Source organism: Schistocerca americana, chromosome 7 (assembly GCF_021461395.2).
Source record: "Schistocerca americana isolate TAMUIC-IGC-003095 chromosome 7, iqSchAmer2.1, whole genome shotgun sequence".
Lineage (NCBI taxonomy): Eukaryota > Metazoa > Arthropoda > Insecta > Orthoptera > Acrididae > Schistocerca > Schistocerca americana.
The window spans coordinates 134706549-134728698 of NC_060125.1; the positions used below are offsets into that span (position 1 = coordinate 134706549).

The 22150-nt window shown below is 41.0% G+C and overlaps 1 protein-coding gene across 2 annotated transcripts in view; it reads left to right on the forward strand.

Annotated features, from left to right (window-relative positions):
• Nucleotides 1–22150, forward strand: part of LOC124621909 (RNA-binding protein 41-like) — a 64013-nt gene that overhangs the window by 41081 nt on the left and 782 nt on the right. For both annotated transcript variants that reach the window (XM_047147409.1, XM_047147411.1), the window contains exons 2-4: nucleotides 15711–15862; nucleotides 16180–16488; nucleotides 21478–22096. In XM_047147409.1, coding sequence (XP_047003365.1) covers nucleotides 15711–15862; nucleotides 16180–16488; nucleotides 21478–22096 — 1080 coding nt within the window. The remainder of the gene's footprint in view (nucleotides 1–15710; nucleotides 15863–16179; nucleotides 16489–21477; nucleotides 22097–22150) is intronic.

Consider the following 22150-nt stretch of genomic DNA (forward strand, 5'->3'; position numbering starts at 1 on the left):
GATTTCTATCTCATATGTCTGTGACTGGAAGTTGTGTTAATAGCAATGAAGGGTTAATATCGTAGGTTGGTCTACTGCATATAGGTGGTTTGTGTTAACAGCCCTGAACCAGGGTTCCGTAAGGCGAACGACAGTTGGGGAGCTGGGTGGTGGTTGGTGCTTCCCCCGGAAAAGGTTGATCTCTCATCCTGTAGGATGGTTTCAGAGGGCGATTTTGCGGCACATGAAATTATGAGCATGTATGCATCCATGTAACTGACTTTGGGACATTGTGGTATGCCTTTGGCGATCCGGGCTAATGACAAGGATATCTGCTGTATTTCATATCAATAAATAAACAAAGTTAGATGCCTCTTTGGGCTGACCATCCACGTGTGGTAATGTTCCCATTATAAGAAGAAGTTTCTCATGCAATATTATATTTGCTAAACGCCACAAAGTCATGTGTGAAAATGACAAAGAAAAATGACATCAGTTTTGTGCAGGTGGGGCATCTCGTTGCCTGAGACTATGAAACTCACATATCCTCGACAGTAGGAAGTGTTAGTGTGGGAGGACAGTGTCAAATATCTGGGGTTACTAGTGTGAATGTCTGTCTGTGTTGGTGAGTGAAAAACAGCTCTGCTTAACCCCAATGCCAGGGAAAAGTAGCGGGCAGCAGTGCTGTAAAGCAATTCTGCTTAACCCTTATGCCAGGGAAAAGGGAGGAGGGGGGAGTGTAACTGCAGTTGTGCCGTTCACTGGGCAAGAATGGGTGGACAGTCTAAGAGCATGACATTGATTGGACCTCTGATTACACTAAGTGGAATAGCCTGAGAGTAGGCTGGGTGCAGGATGAATGCTGCTATACTATGGTAGTTGTATGGAAATATAAGAGGCAATGACGCACAGATGAAAGAGATAGGTAGGCGATTGATTTATGAAACCGAAAATTGAAAGAATAAATCGATCAGCTGGGCGCTAACCACAACATGCCAGGTACTGGAGGAATTACTTTTCCTGTAGGAACAGATAGGTTCGTATGCTAGGTTGGTTTCCTAGTCTCGGATACAAAGATTGTGTTGTTGGATGTCAACGATGTAGATAACGAGAGGAGAAAAACAAAACTCAGTGAGAATCTAGAGACTTCCACAATGGAAACAGAAAGCGCAAGGAATTGAATTAGAAATGACTAAATTGAGCATAATTTCTGAAGGACTTTTCCTTTATGAAGGTATAGTGCACGGCACATCGTTGACACGATGGTATTGCCTACTTAACTGTGTATACGACAATGCTGCGACTCCAGGATAGCTGCTACATACTTCTTTTTAAAACTCGAATCTCTCACATAAAAAAACTTTACTTTGTGACCAAATTCGCCATCTTCATCCTCTCACCATTTGCGATGACTAAACTCGCCATCTCTATAACTCCTAGGTGCTGGCCTCATCGGACCCAGCTAGTTGCTTACAATTCCATCTATCCTTGGGTATATCGCAGTGTCCTGAGACACGTCATACGGTTAAATAATACTGCTTCAGTAGCCGGTTATCTTTCGGAAAATACAATGGAGTCAAAGAAAGCTCAAGTTTTAAACTGAGATTTCTGCTTACTGGTGGTTAGCTGCAGGCTAGACGTGGTTCACGTCTGATAGTGCCTGATCAGCGGTCGTCAGAAAGCACGGAACACTGTTCTTGTGAACTCTTCTACGACATGAAAGATTGAAGTCTAATTGTGTTAGTTCACATGAACTGAAAAGTTTTGTGTTGGAATACGCCTGGATAATAAACTCCAAAAGACGTTGTTTGGTTGATAGTTGACAGATGAAAGTGGGTGGGACAGACTATGCCACGAAATTTAAAAGTCAAGAAGCGACATAGACAGCTAGGGTCCACGTGATTGCCAATGGCATCACATCAGGTATGTGCCCTTGCGGGTTGTGCATGACTCTTCATGTGTTGTTCTGTTGAAAGTTAAAAGATGAAAGTGGGTAGGATGGACTATGCCTCAAAATTGAAAAGTTAAGGAATGACATAGACAGCTAGGGATCCATGCAATTGCCGGTCGCGTCACGCAAGATGCGTGCCCTTGCGGGTATTGTTCTCTGGTTTATCTAACAAACGAGATGTACGGCCAAAGTCTCCTGCTGTGTGGGAGTTATTCACTGAATTTACATTATCTATTATGTGGGGAGGCATGTGGCATGTCCCTCCAATTAAGCATTCAAATACAAATGAAATAAAGCATGGTTACATCTTAAATTACCCTTTCAAAATAGCTTCTTACCTATAACATTATTAATAAACACTTAAATAATTGGCAATACTCGGGAACTTACTCTGGCATACTTGGAATCCCACAAATTAAATAATTATCCTCATCATTCTAGTAACACAGTGACACGTGGGAACACTAGGTTTATTGACGCAAATACTCAATTACTGGTGCTGGTAAAGTTCTAGCAACACTCTCTAATAACTGATAATAAAACATAGGCAAAATGAACAATAATAAAAATAGTACTTAGACATAAGTAAATGGCAACCCATCGTAGTGACACAAGCGGTGGCAAAACCGCGACAGAAGCAAAAGTGCAAAATATTATTTCCCTTACACAAAACTTTGCTTTTCTCCAGTTACATTTTGTAGCAAAATAAGTGTAAATATTCTCTGTTTTTCTTTGTATGCTTTTGTTTGTATCTCCATACCGAACAACACGTCTCTGGAATGTCCACCTACAGGTGTGCTGTCAAAGTTGTGCCAATGTTACTAGTAATGCTGCAGATTAGTACAGTGTTATGTTAATACTTCCATTAGTAAGGCTTTAATTTAAAGTGGTTGTACGCCTCCTTCAGTTATCAGATCAATAATTGCCATTACCTTCCTTAATATTATTCAACATTTGGTAAGATATTTCCTACATCATTTTGTACTTTGGGTCTCATAACTATGTAAGGTTGACTGTTGGCAGTTCCCTAGCCATTTGTTCTGAGTTTTGTTTGTTGTTTCTTTTGTTAACTCTCTTACCTACCTGCTTCCTAATATTCGTTGACACCGGTACTGGTTGCCTCTCGTTGACGCCAATATAACTTACCTGTTGATGTTTTTGTTTGTAATAAAATTAGAGTTCATTTGTCATGTGTAGAGTGTATAGGAAGGAAAGTAGTTTCCTTAGTATTGAAAGTGTGTATAAAGTTATTCAAAGTATTCGTCATACAGTGGTTAAGAATTCTGTGTTGAGAATCAGTGCTACTTGAGGTGCTGGAGATGCAGCAGGTGACGCGCTCATACGATTGCAGAGTGCTGAGTTTACAGATATGACCAGCTCTAACCGGTGTGAGATCAGTGCTGGTAGCCGTGGCCACTGAATCTGTCCTACTGGCAGCGCATTGAGCACTAAATAACTCTAGAATAATTCTCTGCGAAATGCGGGTTCAGTGGTTGTTTTATGACACTAATGGTGACTACCAATGTAACTCGCATACTTAATATCGTAGGTAAAGGCGAGGATGACTTCTCAAGTGGCTGTTTGCAGGTTATGGGTTCGTATAAAGTGTAGACGTTTTGGATACTTTTTGCTTTTGCTAACCTCATTTACCGCACTAGGCAACACGGCTCAGGTGATGCAGGGGTGTGGGCTTTCTCGGCTGTCGTTTCTTTTGCCTGGGGCTAGATACAGAGCAGATGGCTGGGTCCCGACAGGGGGTGGGGGTGGGGGGGGGGTGGAGGGTAGAATGGGCCTTTGTTCTTGTGGAGGCTGGGCGGTGTTCCTTTTGATGTGCCGAGTCCAGTTCCTCTGGGCGGTCACTGAATTTCTCCCAGGCTTAGCTTATGTTGTTCACGACAGTTATTCGTGAAGGATCTTCTTTTCAAGGGGCTCAGATAACTCAATTGTTATAATGATTAATTTACTCACTTAGATACTCTGTTCATCTAAAATGTATGTAATTTATGAATTTTTATACTTCTGCATGAGTTGGGATGATGGCTTGATTCTCTCAGATATCCTTTACTTGGAACTAGTAGCTAATAACTTCTGAACTGGACAATAATGTTAGGGATGTTATTCTGAATTGGTATTAACTGGGGTTTTACTCTACTTTACTTTATTTTACGATGGCATTTCAAACTCGATCCTTTTGACTGATGTGTTTCCCACACAGCGGTCACTTACCGAATAAATATCATGGCAAGGGCCGGCTTCCTTGATACCATATAAATCTGTTTATTAACTGCGAGGGTGGCAATACAACTTAGTTGGAGACCAATTTGAGATCCCAATGTCTCCTGTCTGGGTGGATTAGAAGTCAAATAGATGACATGAATAGATTTCTATCCCTGGGTAAAACTAGTAAAATCTGTAGGGCAATATTAGGCTGGTGGGTTTATTTTCATAACTATCTTCTGGGATTCGCTGGTTATGCTGCAACCGCATGAATGTACAAAAGTGTAGTGTGGGAACTTGATCCATGCTGCGGAGACGTGTGGCCCGGGGGGAGGGAGTGGGGGTGGGGGCTGGAGTCTCTTTGTGCAGGAGGAAGACAAGAGGTCGGTCTGAACAGCTAAGACGTGTTGGTGAGGGAGAGTTTCAGACGCTGCTTGCGCCGGCAGTAGAGGTGGGAGCTGGGTACGCATCACAAGGGAGCGAGGGGAGGGTGGGGGGAGGAGGGGGGGGGGGGAACTCTAATGGCTGCTCATTTGGCAGAGAGGCCTGCGGGGAAGAGGGAGGGGTAAGCCGGAGCATCACAAGGTGGCAGGGAAGGGCGAGGCCTGCAGTCTGTGAACAAACTATGAGCGGCGGTCTCGCATGGTGTTGACCACGTGACTTTCTCTTTGGCATTTAATATACAGAAACACGTAGTATCGTAATACTTACCTTGTCATCTCCTCAGCGTAGTATTATGAAAGCAATAAAATAGCACTTGGGGGGGGGGGGGGGAGGGGGGGACTCCTTTCACTTTTAAAGTAGTATATTTGGTGTTTAACTTAGACTTATGTATCCTTGCTAATTGAAACTACTGTCTCTGTAGTGTCTGAATTGTTTTTTCCCTCTTTAACATTGTTGTTATCTGTGTGTGAGTGCTTAGTATAAACATATACGTACTATGGCATATTTCAACCTGTAGGTAGATGGCAGCATGTTGTCACTGATCTAATGGCAGTTACAAAGGCGTGTTGCTAACATGTTACTGTGGTAGAGCTTTAGCAGCTGTTTCTGTTTACTATCCACTGAGTCAATAGGTTAAGTGTGAATCCATTTGACATCTACAAGATTAATTGATTCCTAACCCTGTGTGTTCCACTGATGAGGACAACTTTTTCCTTTAATTCCACTACTAATGAGTGTCTGTCAGTCCTTTGCCACTACAACAACATTACCGGAGACATTAAGTGATGCAAGACAGAATGATTACAAAAACTCTAATCCCTTCCATTAACATGTGACATCCTAAATTCTATTACCAATTGTTGCCAATACTTATGAATACTTACCACTAACATGCTTACAATGAACAACTTAAATAAATGCATAGCAATGATGACGGTTTCCCGTCAATTAATTTTCTTGCTTCACTAAAGGCTTTTCCAGTTAATTACATGGCATGTTGGACATGACCCATGGACCTTGCCGTTGGTGGGGAGGCTTGTGTGCCTTAACGATACAGATAGCCGTACCGTAGGTGCAACCACAACGGAGGGGTATCTGTTGAGAGGCCAGACAAACATGTGGTTCCTGAAGAGGGACAGCAGCCTTTTCAGTAGTTGCAGGGGCAACAGTCTGGTTGATTGACTGATCTGGCCTTGTAACATTAACCAAAACGGCCTTGCTGTTGTGGTACTGTGAACGGCTGAAAGCAAGGGGAATCTACAACCGTAATTTTTCCCGAGGGCATGCAGCTCTACTGTACGGTTAAATGATGATGGCGTCCTCTTGGGTAAAATATTCCAGAGGTAAAATAGTCCCCCATTCGGATCTCCGGGCAGGGACTATTCAAGAGGACGTCGTTATCAGAAGAAAGAAAACAGGCATTCTACGGATTGGAGCGTGGAATGTCAGATCCCTTAATCGGGCAGGTAGGTTAGAAAATTTAAAAAGGGAAATGGATAGGTTAAAGTTAGATACAGTGGGAATTAGTGAAGTTCGGTGGCAGGAGGAACAAGACTTCTGGTCAGGTGAATATAGGGTTATAAATACAAAATCAAATAGGGGTAACGCAGGAGTAGGTTTAATAATGAATAAAAAAAATAGGAGTGCGGGTAAGCTACTACAAACAGCATAGTGAACGTATTATAGTGGCCAAGATAGACACGAAGCCCACGCCTACTACAGTAGTACAAGTTTATGTGCCAACTAGCTCTGCAGATGACGAAGAAATTGAAGAAATGTATGATGAGATAAAAGAAATTATTCAGGTAGTGAAGGGAGACGAAAATCTAATAGTCATGGGTGACTGGAATTGGACAGTAGGAAAAGGGAGAGAAGGAAACATAGTAGGTGAATATGAATTGGGGCTAAGAAATGAAAGAGGAAGCCGTCTGTTAGAATTTTGCACAGAGCATGACTTAATCATAGCTAACACTTGGTTCAAGAATCATAAAAGAAGGTTGTATACATGGAAGAGTCCTGGAGATACTAAAAGGTATCAGACAGATTATATAATGGTAAGACAGAGATTTAGAAACCAGGTTTTAAATTGTAGGACATTTCCAGGGGCAGATGTGGACTCTGACCACAATCTATTGGTTATGAACTGTAGATTAAAACTGAAGAAACTGCAAAAAGGTGGGAATTTAAGGAGATGGGACTTGGATAAACTGACTAAACCAGAGGTTGTGCAGAGTTTCAGGGACAGCATAAGTGAACAATCGACAGGAATGGGGGAAAGAAATACTGTAGAAGACAAATGGGTAGCTCTGAGGGATGAAGTAGTGAAGGCAGCAGAGGATCAAGTAGGTAAAAAGACGAGGGCTAGTAGAAATCCTTGGGTAACAGAAGAAATATTTAATTTAATTTATGAAAGGAGAAAATATAAAAATGCAGTAAATGAAGCAGGCAAAACGGAATACAAACGTCTCAAAAATGAGATCGACAGGAAGTGCAAAATGGCTAAGCAGGCATGGCTAGAGGACAAATGTGAGGATGTAGAGGCTTATCTCACTAGGGGTAAGATAGATACAGCCTGCAGGAAAATTAAAGATACCTTTGGAGAAAAGAGAGCCACTTGTATGAATATCAAGAGCTCAGATGGAAACCCAGTTCTAAGCAAAGAAGGGAAAGCAGAAAGGTGGAAGGAGTATATAGAGGGTCTATACAAGGGCGATGTACTTGAGGAGAATGTTCTGGAAATGGAAGAGGATGTAGATGAAGATGAAATTGGAGATACGATACTGCGTGAAGAGTTTGACAGAGCACTGAAAGACCTGAGTCAAAACAAGGGCCCAGGAGTAGACAACATTCCATTAGAACTACTGACGGCCTTGGGAGAGCCAGTCCTGACAAAACTCTACCATCTGGTGAGCAAGATGTACGAGACAGGTGAAATACCCTCAGACTTCAAGAAGAATATAATAATTCCAATCCCAAAGAAAGCAGGTGTTGACAGATGTGAAAATTACCGAACAATCAGTTTAATAAGTCACAGCTGCAAAATACTAACGTGAATTATTTACAGACGAATGGAAAAACTGGTAGAAGCCGACCTCGGGGAAGATCAGTTTGGATTCCGTAGAAATGTTGGAACACGTGAGGCAATACTGACCTTACGACTTATCTTAGAAGAAAGATTCAGGAACGGCAAACCTACGTTTCTAGCATTTGTAGACTTAGAGAAAGCTTTTGACAATGTTGACTGGAATACTCTCTTTCAAATTCTAAAGGTGGAAGGGGTAAAATACAGGGAGCGAAAGGCTATTTACAATTTGTACAGAAACCAAATGGCAGTTATAAGAGTCGAGGGGCATGAAAGGGAAGCAGTGGCTGGGAAGGGAGTGAGACGGGGTTGTAGCCTCTCCCCGATACTATTCAATCTGTATATTGAGCAAGCAGTAAAGGAAACAAAAGAAAAGTTTGGAGTAGGTATTAAAATCCAGGGAGAAGAAATAAAAACTTTGAGGTTCGCTGATGACATTGTAATTCTGTCAGAGACAGCAAAGGACTTGGAAGAACAGTTGAACGGAATGGACAGTGTCTTGAAAGGAGGATATAAGATGAACATCAACAAAAGCAAAATGAGGATAATGGAATGTAGTCTAATTAATTTGGGTGATGATGAGGGAATTAGATTAGGAAATGAGACACTTAAAGTAGTAAAGGAGTTTTGCTATTTGGGGAGCAAAATAACTGATGATGGTCGAAGTAGAGAGGATATAAAATGTAGACTGGCAATGGCAAGGAAAGCGTTTCTGAAGAAGAGAAATTTGTTAACATCGAGTATACATTTAAGTGTCAGGAAGTCGTTTCTGAAAGTATTTTTATGGAGTGTAGCCATGTATGGAAGTGAAACATGGACAGTAAATAGTTTGGACAGGAAGAGAATAGAAGCTTTCAAAATGTGGTGCTACAGAAGAATGTCGAAGATAAGGTGGGTAGATCACGTAACTAATGAGGAGGTATTGAATAGGATTGGGGAGAAGAGAAGTTTGTGGCACAACTTGACTAGAAGAAGGGATCGGTTGGTAGGACATGTTCTGAGGCATCAAGGGATCACAAATTTAGCATTGGAGGGCAGTGTGGAGAGTAAAAATCGTAGAGGGAGACCAAGAGATGAATACACTAAGCAGATTCAGAAGGATGTAGGTTGCAGTAGGTACTGGGAGATGAAGGAGCTTGCACAGGATAGATTAGCATGGAGAGCAGCATCAAACCAGTCTCAGGACTGAAGACCACAACAACAACAACATGTTGGACTTAGTCCCTGGAGCGTAAACCGTAGGGATATTTTGACCTTAGAGCACACCTAGGTTGTGCTCTAGGTGGTTGTACTACCTTCTTTCTTGCCTTCTTGGTTGGGGCTACTGGTGTAACAGGCTCTGTTTCACTGTCGAGCGGGGTTGGCTCGGATCCCTTATATAACTTTAACCTGTCAAAATGAACGATCTTTGTGCGTTCTACTAACTGAATTTCCACATTTACCGGCGAAGTAAGCCACGTGATTCGATACGGTCCTTCATATGTAGGTGTAAACTTCTTTGTTCTCCCCTTTTATACTACTGGATTGCGTAACGTGACTAAATCTCCTACCTTCTACTCGGGCATTTTGGCTTCCTCATTATTCCTCTTTATCTGCTGGGCTGTAGCTTTTGCATTGTTCCCTCTTACTTTCTTCCAAATGGCTTTTAAACGTTGTGCCAAACCTTTCACGTCTTTGGATTTAATTCCAGGGGGCAGTTTGTCAATCTCAAAACGCGAATTCATAGGTCGGCCATATACTGCTTCATAAGGGGAATATCCTGTAGCTTCATGGACATGGCTATTATATGCTGATGTGACGTATTGGACGTACCTGTCCCAGTCAGAGTGGTTTTTATTGACATAGTAAGAAAGCATGCGTGTAACTGTGCAGTGGATTCGCTCTTGGTGTCCGTTCGCTTTCGGGTGAAATGGTGTCGTTCTCCACTTTTTGATTCGCAATAATCGACAGACTTCTGTAAACAATGCTGGCATAAAATTCATGCCTTGATCTGTAAGTACAGCTTCAGGACTTCCATATGGTAATACCAAGTAGGTGACAAATGCATGAGCTACAGTTTCTGCGGACATGTCTGGTATGGGAACAAGAATTAAGGATCTGAAAAAATGATCCATGATGGACAATATATATCTGTTATTTTGTGGACTCAAAGGGAAAGGACCAACAATATCTACTGCTACTAAAGCCCAAGGACAAGTGGCTTCTGGCTCTTGCTGCAAAGGTACCTTTGTTTGAGGTGGCAATGACCTCCTAACACAGGGCAAGCAATTTTGTATAAACTTTTGCACGTCTCGCCGTCTGCCTTCCCAGAAATAACGGGCGGCTATTCGGCAATTGGTGTCATGAAAACCAATATGACATACTTGCAGGCTATCATGACATTGTGCTATTAACTTGGGACGTAGTTCTTTCGGAATTACTACTAGTTTACCCAGTGGGGTTTTTCGGTACAAAATCCCATCTTCGACAGAAAATTCAGGCCAAGTTTCATACTTCTGACATTGAACATCTCTTTGCTGTGCTTCCTTCAATTCTTCAATAGAAATATCATTGGTAACAATCACTCTAACTTTCCAGCGTAACACATCAGTATTTTGATGCAACTTGCCTGGTTTATGTTTTACCTTGTATTCAAATTTGCTCAATTTTAAAGCCCAACGAGTTAACCTGCTACTAGGATCTTTCAGGTTCAGCATCCACTGTAATGTGGTGTGATCCGAAGTGACAGTAAATTTTCTCCCATACAAATAGCACCGAAAATAGGTTACACCAAACATGAGCGCTAAGAGTTCCTTCTCAGTTGTACTGTAATTCAATTCCGCTTTGTTAAGCTTTCGAGACACATAACCAACTGGTCGTTCTTCTCCATTGATTTTTTTGTGACAGAATGGCTCCTCCAGCATAATCTGAGGCATCTACCGACAGAATAAATGGTTTTTCAAAATCTGAGTATGCTAGTACAGGGGCTCTAGTCAAAACATGTTGAATTTGTTGCATGGCTTCATCACATTCCTTGATCCAGGTAAAACTAACTCCTTTCTTCAATAATTTAGTCAGGGGCTTAGCAATGGTAGCATAATTGTTCACAAAACGTGTGTAATAATTTGCAAGGCCTAAAAATGACTGTAATTCTTTGATATTTGTTGGTGTTGGAAATTCCTTTACTGCTGTGGTTAAACGGGGATCTGGTTTGACACCTTCACATATTCTATGTCCTAAATATTGTCCCTGTGATTGGGCAAAGGCGCACTTTTCCAGTTTCACACTTAAGTGTGCTCCTTTTAACCTTTCCAATACATCCCTTAGTCTCTCTGCATGTTCCTTTATAGTTTTAGAAAAAATAATAATGTCATCTAAATATACTAAGCATGTTGTGGGTTTCAGTCTCCACAGCAACAGATCCCTGACTTCAGCCGTCGCACGGACGCCAAAATGGAAAATATTGAAATAAACGATATCGGAATTGAAAAACAACTGCTATCACTTAGTAGCGGAAAAGCATCCGGACCAGACGAGATACCCTTAAGATTCTACAGTGATTATGCTAAAGAACTTGCCCCCTTTCTATCAGCAATTTATTGTAGATCGCTGGAAGAACGTAAAGTACCTAGCGACTGGAAGAAAGCGCAGGTCGTTCCCATTTTCAAGAAGGGTCATAAATCAGATGCGAATAATTATAGGCCTATTTCGCTTACGTCAATCTGTTGTAGAATAATGGAACATGTTTTGTGTTCTCGTATTATGACGTTCTTAGATAATACAAATCTCCTTCATCATAACCAACATGGATTCCGCAAACAGAGATCATGTGAAACTCAGCTCGCCCTATTTGCCCAAGAAATTCACAGTGCCGTAGACACTGGCGAGCAGATTGATGCCGTATTCCTGGACTTCAGGAAGGCATTTGATACGGTTCCGCACTTACGTTTAGTGAAAAAAATACGAGCTTACGGAATATCGGACCAGGTTTGTGATTGGATTCAGGATTTCCTAGAAGAAAGAACACAACATGTCATTCTTAACGGTTCAAAATCTGCAGATGTAGAGGTAATTTCGGGAGTACCGCAGGGAAGCGTGATAGGACCTTTATTGTTTACAATATACATAAATGACTTAGTTGACAACATCGGTAGCTCCGTGAGGCTATTTGCAGATGACACGGTTGTCTACAAGAAAGTAGCAACATCAGAAGACTCGTACGTACTCCAGGAGGACCTGCAGAGGATTAATGCATGGTGCGACAGCTGGCAGCTTTCCCTAAACGTAGATAAATGTAATATAATGCGCATACATAGGGGCAGAAATCCATTCCAGTACGATTATGCCATAGGTGGTAAATCATTGGAAGCGGTAACGACCGTAAAATACTTAGGAGTTACTATCCGGAGCGATCTGAAGTGGAATGATCACATAAAACAAATAGTGGGAAAAGCAGGCGCCAGGTTGAGATTCATAGGAAGAATTCTAAGAAAATGTGACTCATCGACGAAAGAAGTAGCTTACAAAACGCTTGTTCGTCCGATTCTTGAGTATTGCTCATCAGTATGGGACCCTTACCAGGTTGGATTAATAGAAGAGATAGACATGATCCAGCGGAAAGCAGCGCGATTCGTCATGGGGACATTTAGTCAGCGCGAGAGCGTTACGGAGATGCTGAACAAGCTCCAGTGGCGGACACTTCAAGAAAGGCGTTACGCAATACGGAGAGGTTTATTATCGAAATTACGAGAGAGCACATTCCGGGAAGAGATGGGCAACATATTACTACCGCCCACATATATCTCGCGTAATGATCACAATGAAAAGATCCGAGAAATTAGAGCAAATACGGAGACTTACAAGCAGTCGTTCTTCCCACGCACAATTCGTGAATGGAACAGGGAAGGGGGGATCAGATAGTGGTACAATAAGTACTCTCCGCCACACACCGTAAGGTGGCTCGCGGAGTATAGATGTAGATGTAGATCTGCGAATCTTTGAAAAATGGTGGGTGCATTCCTCAAAACAAATGGCATTCGTACAAATTCTTATAATCCCGTAGATACAACAAAAGCAGTTTTAGGGCAATCCTGGGGTGCAACAGGGATTTGATGATATCCAGAGGGCAAATCAAGGGTGGTAAAAAACTTAGTTACCTATTAGGTCTAATGTTTCGTCAATATGTGGTAAGGAGTATGTGTCCGGAGCAGTTACTCGGTTTACCGCCCTCATATCAACACATAGACGACAGGCTTTCTCTCCATTTACTGGCTTTTTTGGCACGACGACCACAGGGGACACCCACAAACTTGAGGAGGGCTGATTGATTCCTGCTGCTAATTGCTGCTGAATCGTATCTTCGATTACAGATTGCAAATGATATGGTATACGATACGACTTCTGCGCAATCGGCCATGCTTCACCAGTCGGAATTTTGTGTTGAACCAAATCCGTGGCCGGTAGAAACTGCCTCTCTTCAAACAACCGAGAAAATTCCTCTAAAAGTGGCTGCAACATCTTTTTCTCCTCAATGCTTAAATGACTCAACTTTTCCATCAACTGATTCTTCAATGATGACATGATGTAATGCACTTCTCTGACTGGACACTTCTTTCTCCTTTGTCCCTTCACATCTTTACTTTGTGGAATTTCAGCTCCTCCTGCTTCTTCCAAGATCTCCTGTCCAGTAGCAACAATAGTACCTTTCAGTATTACAACATCTTTCACACCAAAGTTATCTATACTCACCGGTATTGCAAAAGCTTTCTGTTTTCTTTCCGCTCAGCAAATACTTCTCTTAATATGAGCTGATTGATGATCTAATACATCATTCTGGGTGAGTGAATCCACCAGAATGTCTGTCTTTGGCTGCTTCCGATTCTTGACATTTATCCAAAGAATTTTTCCACTTCCACCTCTTATCCTTACAGGTTCAGTAGTTTTTATCCCCCACATCCGCAGTTTTATGAGAGACTGTGAACAGTGCCTTTCACAGCTTCCTCGTGTCTGATGGGTTGGTACACTGCCAAAATGATGAATTGTTTCGCCAAACTGCACAGTTCGCGTTTGATAATTCACCATCCCCTGATAATGCTGTAAGAAGTCATCCCCTAATATGATGTCAAAATCGCATTTCTTTAACCTTACTACTTCCATCTCCTGGCTGTAATTATTCTCATCTATTTGCAGATTCACCACACATGAACCTGCAGGGACAATTATTTCTTCACCAAGGCCATTGATATGAAATTGGGTGGCTGCAGCACCCTTTGATAGTTTCTATCTACAAATAATACACTAATTTGTGCACTAGTGTCAATTAAAATCTTAACTACTTTGTTCCCGAGTATGCCACTTACACTAACACATTCCATCTCTTTACTTTCTTCGGTCCTCAGCCGGTGTATTATTCTGGTCGCGGGTGCAGGCGGGTGACGGGGCCTGCCCGCACATGCTTTCTGGGTTTCACTGCGCTGCCTCTTCAGGAGTATCCCGTTCCATTGCTCTTGCACCCATCGGCATGTTTGCAAAATTAGGGGCACTAGTGACCCAATAAATGACTATTACAGAAAAGAGAGGTCACAAAATAACCTAATCCAGTGGCAGACGGCTTGTGATGTTAATGTTTGAAGCAACGCTGCAGCTTACATGAAGGTTGTATCGGTGCGATGCATTGGCAGCAACAAGAGCGTGATGGAGTGATGGCAGTGGGCAACGGTGGTTCAGCTGGCAGCTGACATTGGTGCGGGTGGGTGGCTGCTGGACCCTCGGGCGGTGGCAGGTGTGTTGGCGGCGGATGACGGCAGCTCGGCTAGTATGTGGGGGCGGCGGACCCCTTGCGCCACGCCGCGGCGGGTGGCGTTGGTTCGCCGGCACGGTGCGGCAGGCCCCTGGCATGATGGCGAATGACGCGACGGCATCCGGCTCACGTAGCCAGTTCCAGCAGACTCAGATGGCCACGTCACTGCAGCGCGTGCCCATTGCATTTCTACTAACACAGCCATGGTCTGTGTGAGGAGAGCGTAGCGGCCGGCTAGCACATTCTATACATGTGAACTGCTCAGCGATAGAAGTGTGACGAAGTGCGAGATACTGTGGCATCGGGCTATTGGCAAGTTACATTTGCCGAAAGTATTTGGATTAGCAAAAAAGTCGATATGCGAACGTATCCTGATTCTGACACCAGTTTTGTACAAGATTAGCTGGCTTAGGAGTGGAAGTCAGTGGACGGGAATAAACCATTAGGACAGTTTTAGATAAAAGGCCATTTATTGGAAGTAAATGTATTGCATGGGTCACATGGCCAAGCCTAGGGAGGTGAGGGTGAGCCAGAATGGCCACGTCCGAATGGCGTGGCAGCTACTGCTAACAAAGTCCATGGCGCCGCCGCACTGGGAAGGGCAGGAGATGTTTTCTGCTACAGGGCAAGCGACAGAGAAACAGTGGCCGGGTACATCCAACACGGCCACACGGCTTCCTCTGCCCTGATTGGTCAGAAATTCATGAAATATTACACGCATTTATTATAGAGGCCCTAGTGTAAGGAACCCGCGGGGGCGGTATGGAAAATTCCAGAGTGTGGCCTGGTCAGCGTCGTCGCCTGGGCGACGTTATCTCGTCAGCATACGGAGGAAGCACATGATCGAAATACTTGCTGACTTGCTGTTGCCAGATCATGGGATGAGAGAATTACAGGCAGCCAACGCTGCCGGCTAAGGCTTGACTGTAACAAGCGAATAAAGTAACTTTTGAAAGCAAATAAAAATAAAATAAAACCCCCTACTATCTGGCTCATCCTTACACTAGTGTTTGTGTAATATTTCATGAATTTCTTCATAGCGTGTATCTGTTCTAATTTCTGAACCTATCCTATTTATTTCCACATGATTTACTTGCACTGTAAAGGCTCTGAGAGATTCACGTAATGTTGGAGTAATGTGACTTTATCCCTTATCAGCCATAGTTTAAATTGCATTAAATATACCTGTGATCATTGTAATGTAACATTAACTATGACATAATGAGTAATTTAATTATAATAGAACTTTTTTTCCCTAGATAATGGCTAAGGTACAGAGTACGAGAGCAAAGCTCTATGAAACTAAATCCACAGTAGCAGATGAACCCACCGAGCATGTGGAATCTGCAGGTGACCGACTTATCAAAGAGCTGGTCACTAAGCAGTTGGACAAAAACATTACATTAGAAGAGTGAGTGTTTGCTGAATATTTTTCAGTTTACTTTTATATCAGTTAGGAGAATAATTGGAATAAGAACAATTTAACTATTTATGTATAAAACTGACAATAGTTAAGTTGCTGATAATGGACTTCTTATAGATAGACTGGACTGTATTTTTCATTACATTGTCCTTCTTCATGGGTTTTATAAAATTTACATTCTTTAATCTCATTACCAGTACTTAAAAGAAATCTCAGTTGTATATTATTTCTTTTGTTATTAACTACGAGTCATGTGAATGCTGCCAAACCATATACATTTGATTTTTAACAATAACATGTTTCAGGCAACTGCAAGACAAAAAACATTTTGAAAAAGCCTCAGAATATTGTCCATTTACAAATTTAACATCTGGGAAAAGCTCGCTGAAGCAGTTTGAAGAAACAGCCAAGAAAGCCGCCCATATAGAGGATTTGAAGTCATTTGGGCTCTCCAATGAAGAAGTGGAAATGGCACTAGATTATGAACTTGGGGAGGATCATTTCTCACAAAAATACAAAAAAGTTGAAAAATCTATCCTTTCATCACAACTGTTACTTATACATTCAAAAATAAACAATGGACTGAATGAACGAGAGCAGGAAGTGGAGAAAAGGTAACAAATATGTTATTTCAATTATTTAAGTCTGTACAGCATTTAATGTTCAGCTAATTTCACATATCCTCAGTCAGAATACAAGCTGCTCACCAGTGCTGACAATGTACCATTGTAGTATACAGTCACTCCTTATGTACAGAATAATTTTTGGGAGGAATTCCACAAAGTTCACAAAAACATTTAAAATACAGTAAAAGATTATCAGGGTGATAAAAAGGTAAATGCAAGGATTCCTGTAACCCCTTTTTAAAATTCTCAAAATATTGCCACTGCCTTGCTTGTGTGTATACGCAATACTAATTTTCACAAAAGGGAGCATCTTAAAAAAGGAAAGTATCTTCAGACATAGCTATAATATATACGCTTGTGAAGCTAGGCAGAAGATGAACCCACACATGAAAACAGTAAATACAAACTTATGCAAAAGAGAATTGTACGAGGGTGGTTTGAAAAGTTCTCAGAACAGAACATAAAAAAGTACTTACATCACTGAAACTTTTTTATTTTACAATGGTCTCCTTGTAGAATGACACACTTGGGCCAACGATGTTCCAGTGCCTTGATCCCATCTCAAAAATGTGTTTCCTCCAGGCCTACAAAATAGTTGTCAACTCCGGCTATCAGTTCTTTGTTTGAAGTAAATCTTCATCCACCAAGAAAAATTTTCAGTTTTGGGAAGAGATGGAAGTCTGATGGAGCCATATCAGGTGAATAAGGTGGGTGTCGCAACAATTCATACCTTAGTTCACGTAATTTTGCCTTGGTGACGGCATGTGTGTGTGGGCGTGCATTGTCTTGTTGTGGGACCCATCATGCAGATGATTTTTTTTCATTTCTAATTCTTCAATTAAAATGTGATATACCCTTTCAGATGACATTTGGCAAGCAAGAGCAATTTCATGTATTTTCAATCGGCGATCCTCCATGACCATTTTGTGCACTTTTGCAGTGATTTCTGGAGTAGTGAGACATCTTGGTCAACCACTGCGCAGATCATCATCAAAGCTCTCCCAACCAAATTTAAATTCCTCTGTCCACTTGCCTTTTGATTTTTTTGAAAGGTGGCATTATTTCTGCTAACATTGTTTGCTTATTTAAACTGGCCAGCTTCAGAAATATAACCATTTTCAAGTGGACCAGACCTCTATCACATATTGGATCACATGATTAATAAACAAGTAAGTGCAAGTCCTGCAAAACTGCATGGTACATCTTCTCACTCATCAGCATGTGGTCAGTATTGCAGAGCTCTTACTAACATGTTTACCTATTGTGTGATACATCACACATTTAGATGCCTTGGTTGTTTATTTGGATGTCATATAAGGTATATTCAGGGATGGTCCACTTAAATATGGGTATTTATAGTGGTTTCAATTAACAAAAATATACAGTCTCGGAAGAGCTAATATCATCTTTTGTGTAATCAGTTCTGATTTCATATTGTGGTTATTTATGTCTCTATCTAAGTTAAAGTTTGGTATAGTTAGCTTAATAAGTCTTTATGTTTACATACGCAGGCTTGTATTTCATACAGATTTGCAGTGTACTTGATAATTTTCCATAGTTTCTTTTACCAATGAGTTAGTGTGATACAGCATGACAAGTGCAGATACGATAGGAGAGCATACAATGCTAAAAGTGTATCTTAATTTCATGTACAAGACTTTTTCTTGTTAGAAATATGCTTGTGCTGGTTTTTTAGCATACTTTATTGGTTTGGTTATCCTACACCATATGACATCAAATATTGAAATTACGCAAAGGAAGCAAGTTTCAGTGTACGACTAATGCTGACTTCTGACAATATTTTTATTAAATTGCCTGTTGGCTTCTGTCTCAGGTTCTTTGGCCAGCATTTGTGTGATAATTTTCCAGATGTTTTGGCAGCACGAGTGGCTTGTATTGTCAAAGCTTCATCCATCATTTCTGGAGTCCACCACGAGCAATGGAGGGTAAAGCTTTGACAATGCCAGTCCCTTGTGCTGGCAAAACATCAGAACATTATTAAACAAATGGTGAAATTTGTCAACAAGTGGCCACAAAAGCCTTAACAATGTTGTAATGTAACCAGAATCCAGGTGTGCTATGAACATGACCACTTGCTCATCATATTGTCCATAGGTGTGCAGTTTAGATTGTTGCTAATTATATCAATCCAGATCAAGTAAAATGATAGATTACCCCCATGAACTACTTGAGAAATGAACATTGGAAATGTTATTTGATAAGATCCTGACCCATCAGGGGCCTCATCATTGTTTATGGTTGAAGGACCTGGGCATTTCAATTGATTAATTTACTTTAACAGTTGCTGAATGATAGATTTTGAAGTGGTAAACATTAGATTTATTGAAACAATGTGGAATTTACTCAAAACACATTATCATTGAGATTTCAAAAAATGTGAGACTGAATTTTACTAAATAAGATAAAACAATAATCAGAAAAATGAATGGTTATCAGAGTCACCAGCAGCATGATGCTGGACAATTATGATTGACATGTTGCCTTGACACATAAATGACACAAAAAAGTTTTCAACCATGATTGTAAAACATGTCAATATGAAAAAGAAGAATATGAATCCAAACAGAGCACACAGCAGATCAATAAATAAAGGATATGGAACAGAAAGAATCATTACCAAATGGGTAACTCCATTGAGTTAACTCAGTACTGAATCAAAAGATGAGTGGTTATGGAAGACGTCCCTTTGGAACAAGACTTAGATTGCAGAGAGCATGCATACCAGTGTGAGAAAACAGATGTGAGCTGCTCTTCCCTTCATTATCTCACAATCACCAAAGTTGGAGGTGTGCATTGCAGATGTGGCCATTGAATGACTGCGAGTGAGACAGCTCCAGACAAGTCACCGTGTACCATGCTGCTGTGGCTGCTAACTGTTGCTGACCTGGGCCAAGGTGCTATGATCACGTGTGGTGGATCTTGTCATCTTCTTGATTAGCAATTGCGGATGCCAGTTAGTTCACAGGAGAACTTCAGAAACTTGCCAAAAGAAAGAAGTGAAAAAAACGTGTACAAGCACAGAATCTGAATCCAAATCAGAGTCCAGAGTCCACATGAGACCTCAGAAACAGAATCAGAATGAGAGTCAGAACAAGAATGCTTCTCTAAATTTTGAAAGCCTTCCCTCAGTTATCAGAAAGGCCCCTGGTACAACTTTTCTATATAGTTCCAGAAAGGGCCTAAGTGCTCCTCCAATGAGCCATCTGGAAGTCCATTCACGAGCTCCCACTACCACATGAAAGATGTATCCGCTGATGAGATTTCTCTTTACAGAAATGGGAACCAAGTGTCGCCCCATCTCTACAACCAGACTTATTTGTCAGAAATTCTGGAGAATTTCTAGAGTTTCACAGAATGTTGCCACAGAAAGGGCAGGGTTTGGAAATTTCACAGACCTAAGTGTGATTATATATTTCACTTTTGGAAATGATGTCTGGAGACCAAAATACAGAACAATAATGCCAAGTAGACAGCTGAGGACCCCACCAAAGGTTTATTAGCAAGCAGAATTCTCACTCATTCCACCAGTAGTTTCCCATTGTGCTGTAGAGGACACCAGTAGACCATTCCACTGCCCATTGTTCAAGGTACCTGGAGGATAATCACTGAAACATTTGCTCAGCTGGCCATGTGGTCCACTAAAGTTAAAACTTGTACTTTGAGTGACAGGGAGCTCGTGACAGGGAGCTCCTCAAGAGTGTGTGAACTGTTCTACCTGTTTCTGTCCACAGCAAAGAAGAGATCCCATGATCCACACTGGATACATTAGGAGGAAAAGCTACAACAAGAATGAAATATTAGACTAGGTACAGAGAGATGAGTAATCTACATTGCTACAGGCAATGACAACTCACATAATCAACATGCAGTATGAGTGAAAAGTCAACAAACAAACACCAAATCGTAAAGTAAATGAAGTCAGAGACTCTAGGGTGCAAATTCAGTATGCAAATAGGATAAAACATGACAAGAAAGGCTTGAAACAGGCCACCATCTCACTTCATAGATGTAGGAAGTTATGAATATGTGCTTTCGTGAAAGCTTGACACCTATCCCAAATCACAGAAATCTTGTTTATTTTGTGTCACTGATTGTTTCATGATTGTAGAAGATCTGAATGTGAATATAGACACAACTGTGTTTAAGAAACAGGCTGTACTCTAATTTATTGCAATTTATTGAACAGGAGTGGCTTTCTTCCAGAGCATGTTTCTTTTATTATTCACTTCCTGACCTGAATTTGCAACATCTAAATTGTAAAGTCTGCAAACAAGGTAGCTTCATTTTTATCTGCTATAATTGCAGGCAAGTTGTTAATGTAGAGTTGTTGTGTCGTAAGTATCACTGTTCATGGTTGAGAGAGAGGAGGAGAGAGAGAGAGAGAGAGAGAGAGAGAGAGAGAGAGAGAGAGAGAGAGAGAGAGTTTATGCTTATGCCTATGATGAGAGACATAGTCCAAAATCTGAAAAACTGAGCATTTGTAGCATTCTTCTTCATTGTGCCTGTCTGCGAATCAATGCCTCCTCTAGGTGGTGAGCAGCAAACTATCCTTTCCATGTCATTTGTGTGTGCCATTCATTGGTCCAGTGTAGGCGAGTGGTTGCCTTTCCCTTTTGTTATATACCTATATTTCCATATTATTATTATTGCTCAAAATTTTAATCTTAACAGTTTTTTAAGTAAGTATGAAGTCTGTAGCGGATTATAATATTGTATGATGTAAGTGTTTTATAGTCATTGCTGCAGAGACAGGCAACTTAATTCTTATTTTAATAATTGTGTCCATAGTAAATTAATTTCATGACAGTGTCATAACTTCAGAATAAACAGCATTATGAAACAAATATTAATTTCTAAAGCTGATGAGTTGCATGTTTCACAGTACATTAGGATGGAGATTGCTAAAGAAGCATTTGGTCATTAGTTAGATTTACTCATTTGTGATTTTGTTTGCAGGTTGTCAGTTGGAAGGCATGAACAAGAATTGAGTTTATCTGTAAAGCCAGAAAGTTTACACACAAGGTTGTTGCAGTTTGCACTATCCTGCAAGGCTACAATTTCTGACCCACGGCCTGGTAATCATCCCATTCATCATCTTAAAGAACTTGAGGAAGAGTTGTTTGGTTCTTTAAGAAAAAGACGTAAGAAAGAGAAAATTACCTATCCACAAAAATCAAGTGCCCCTTCTGCTGTTGAAAATTCACACTGCCATTACAACTACGATCACCATTCAACACTTTGGGATGTCAAAGAAAGCCCAATGGGAAAAGAAGATTGTAAGAATGCCAAGAAAAATACAAAACAGATAAATGAAACACGTGTGTATACTTGTAAACCTGAAACATTATACACCATAAAAGATGGTAAAATAGTGCAGTTAAATGCATTGCCCAAACATAAAACTGACATGAAAGAGAAAGATACGTGTGGAGGTCAAGCTTTTGTGTTGTCAGATGTAAATAGCAGTGAAGTACAAGTAGTTTCATTAAGTGAGATTCAGAATAACAGACTAAACTTGGAACAGATTAAACAGCTACCTCGATTCCAAAATTATGACAGAGGCTTACCATCACCTGTAAGTATTGTGCGTACCTCATTAAACATCTTATACTTTGTGTTGGCTTTTCAG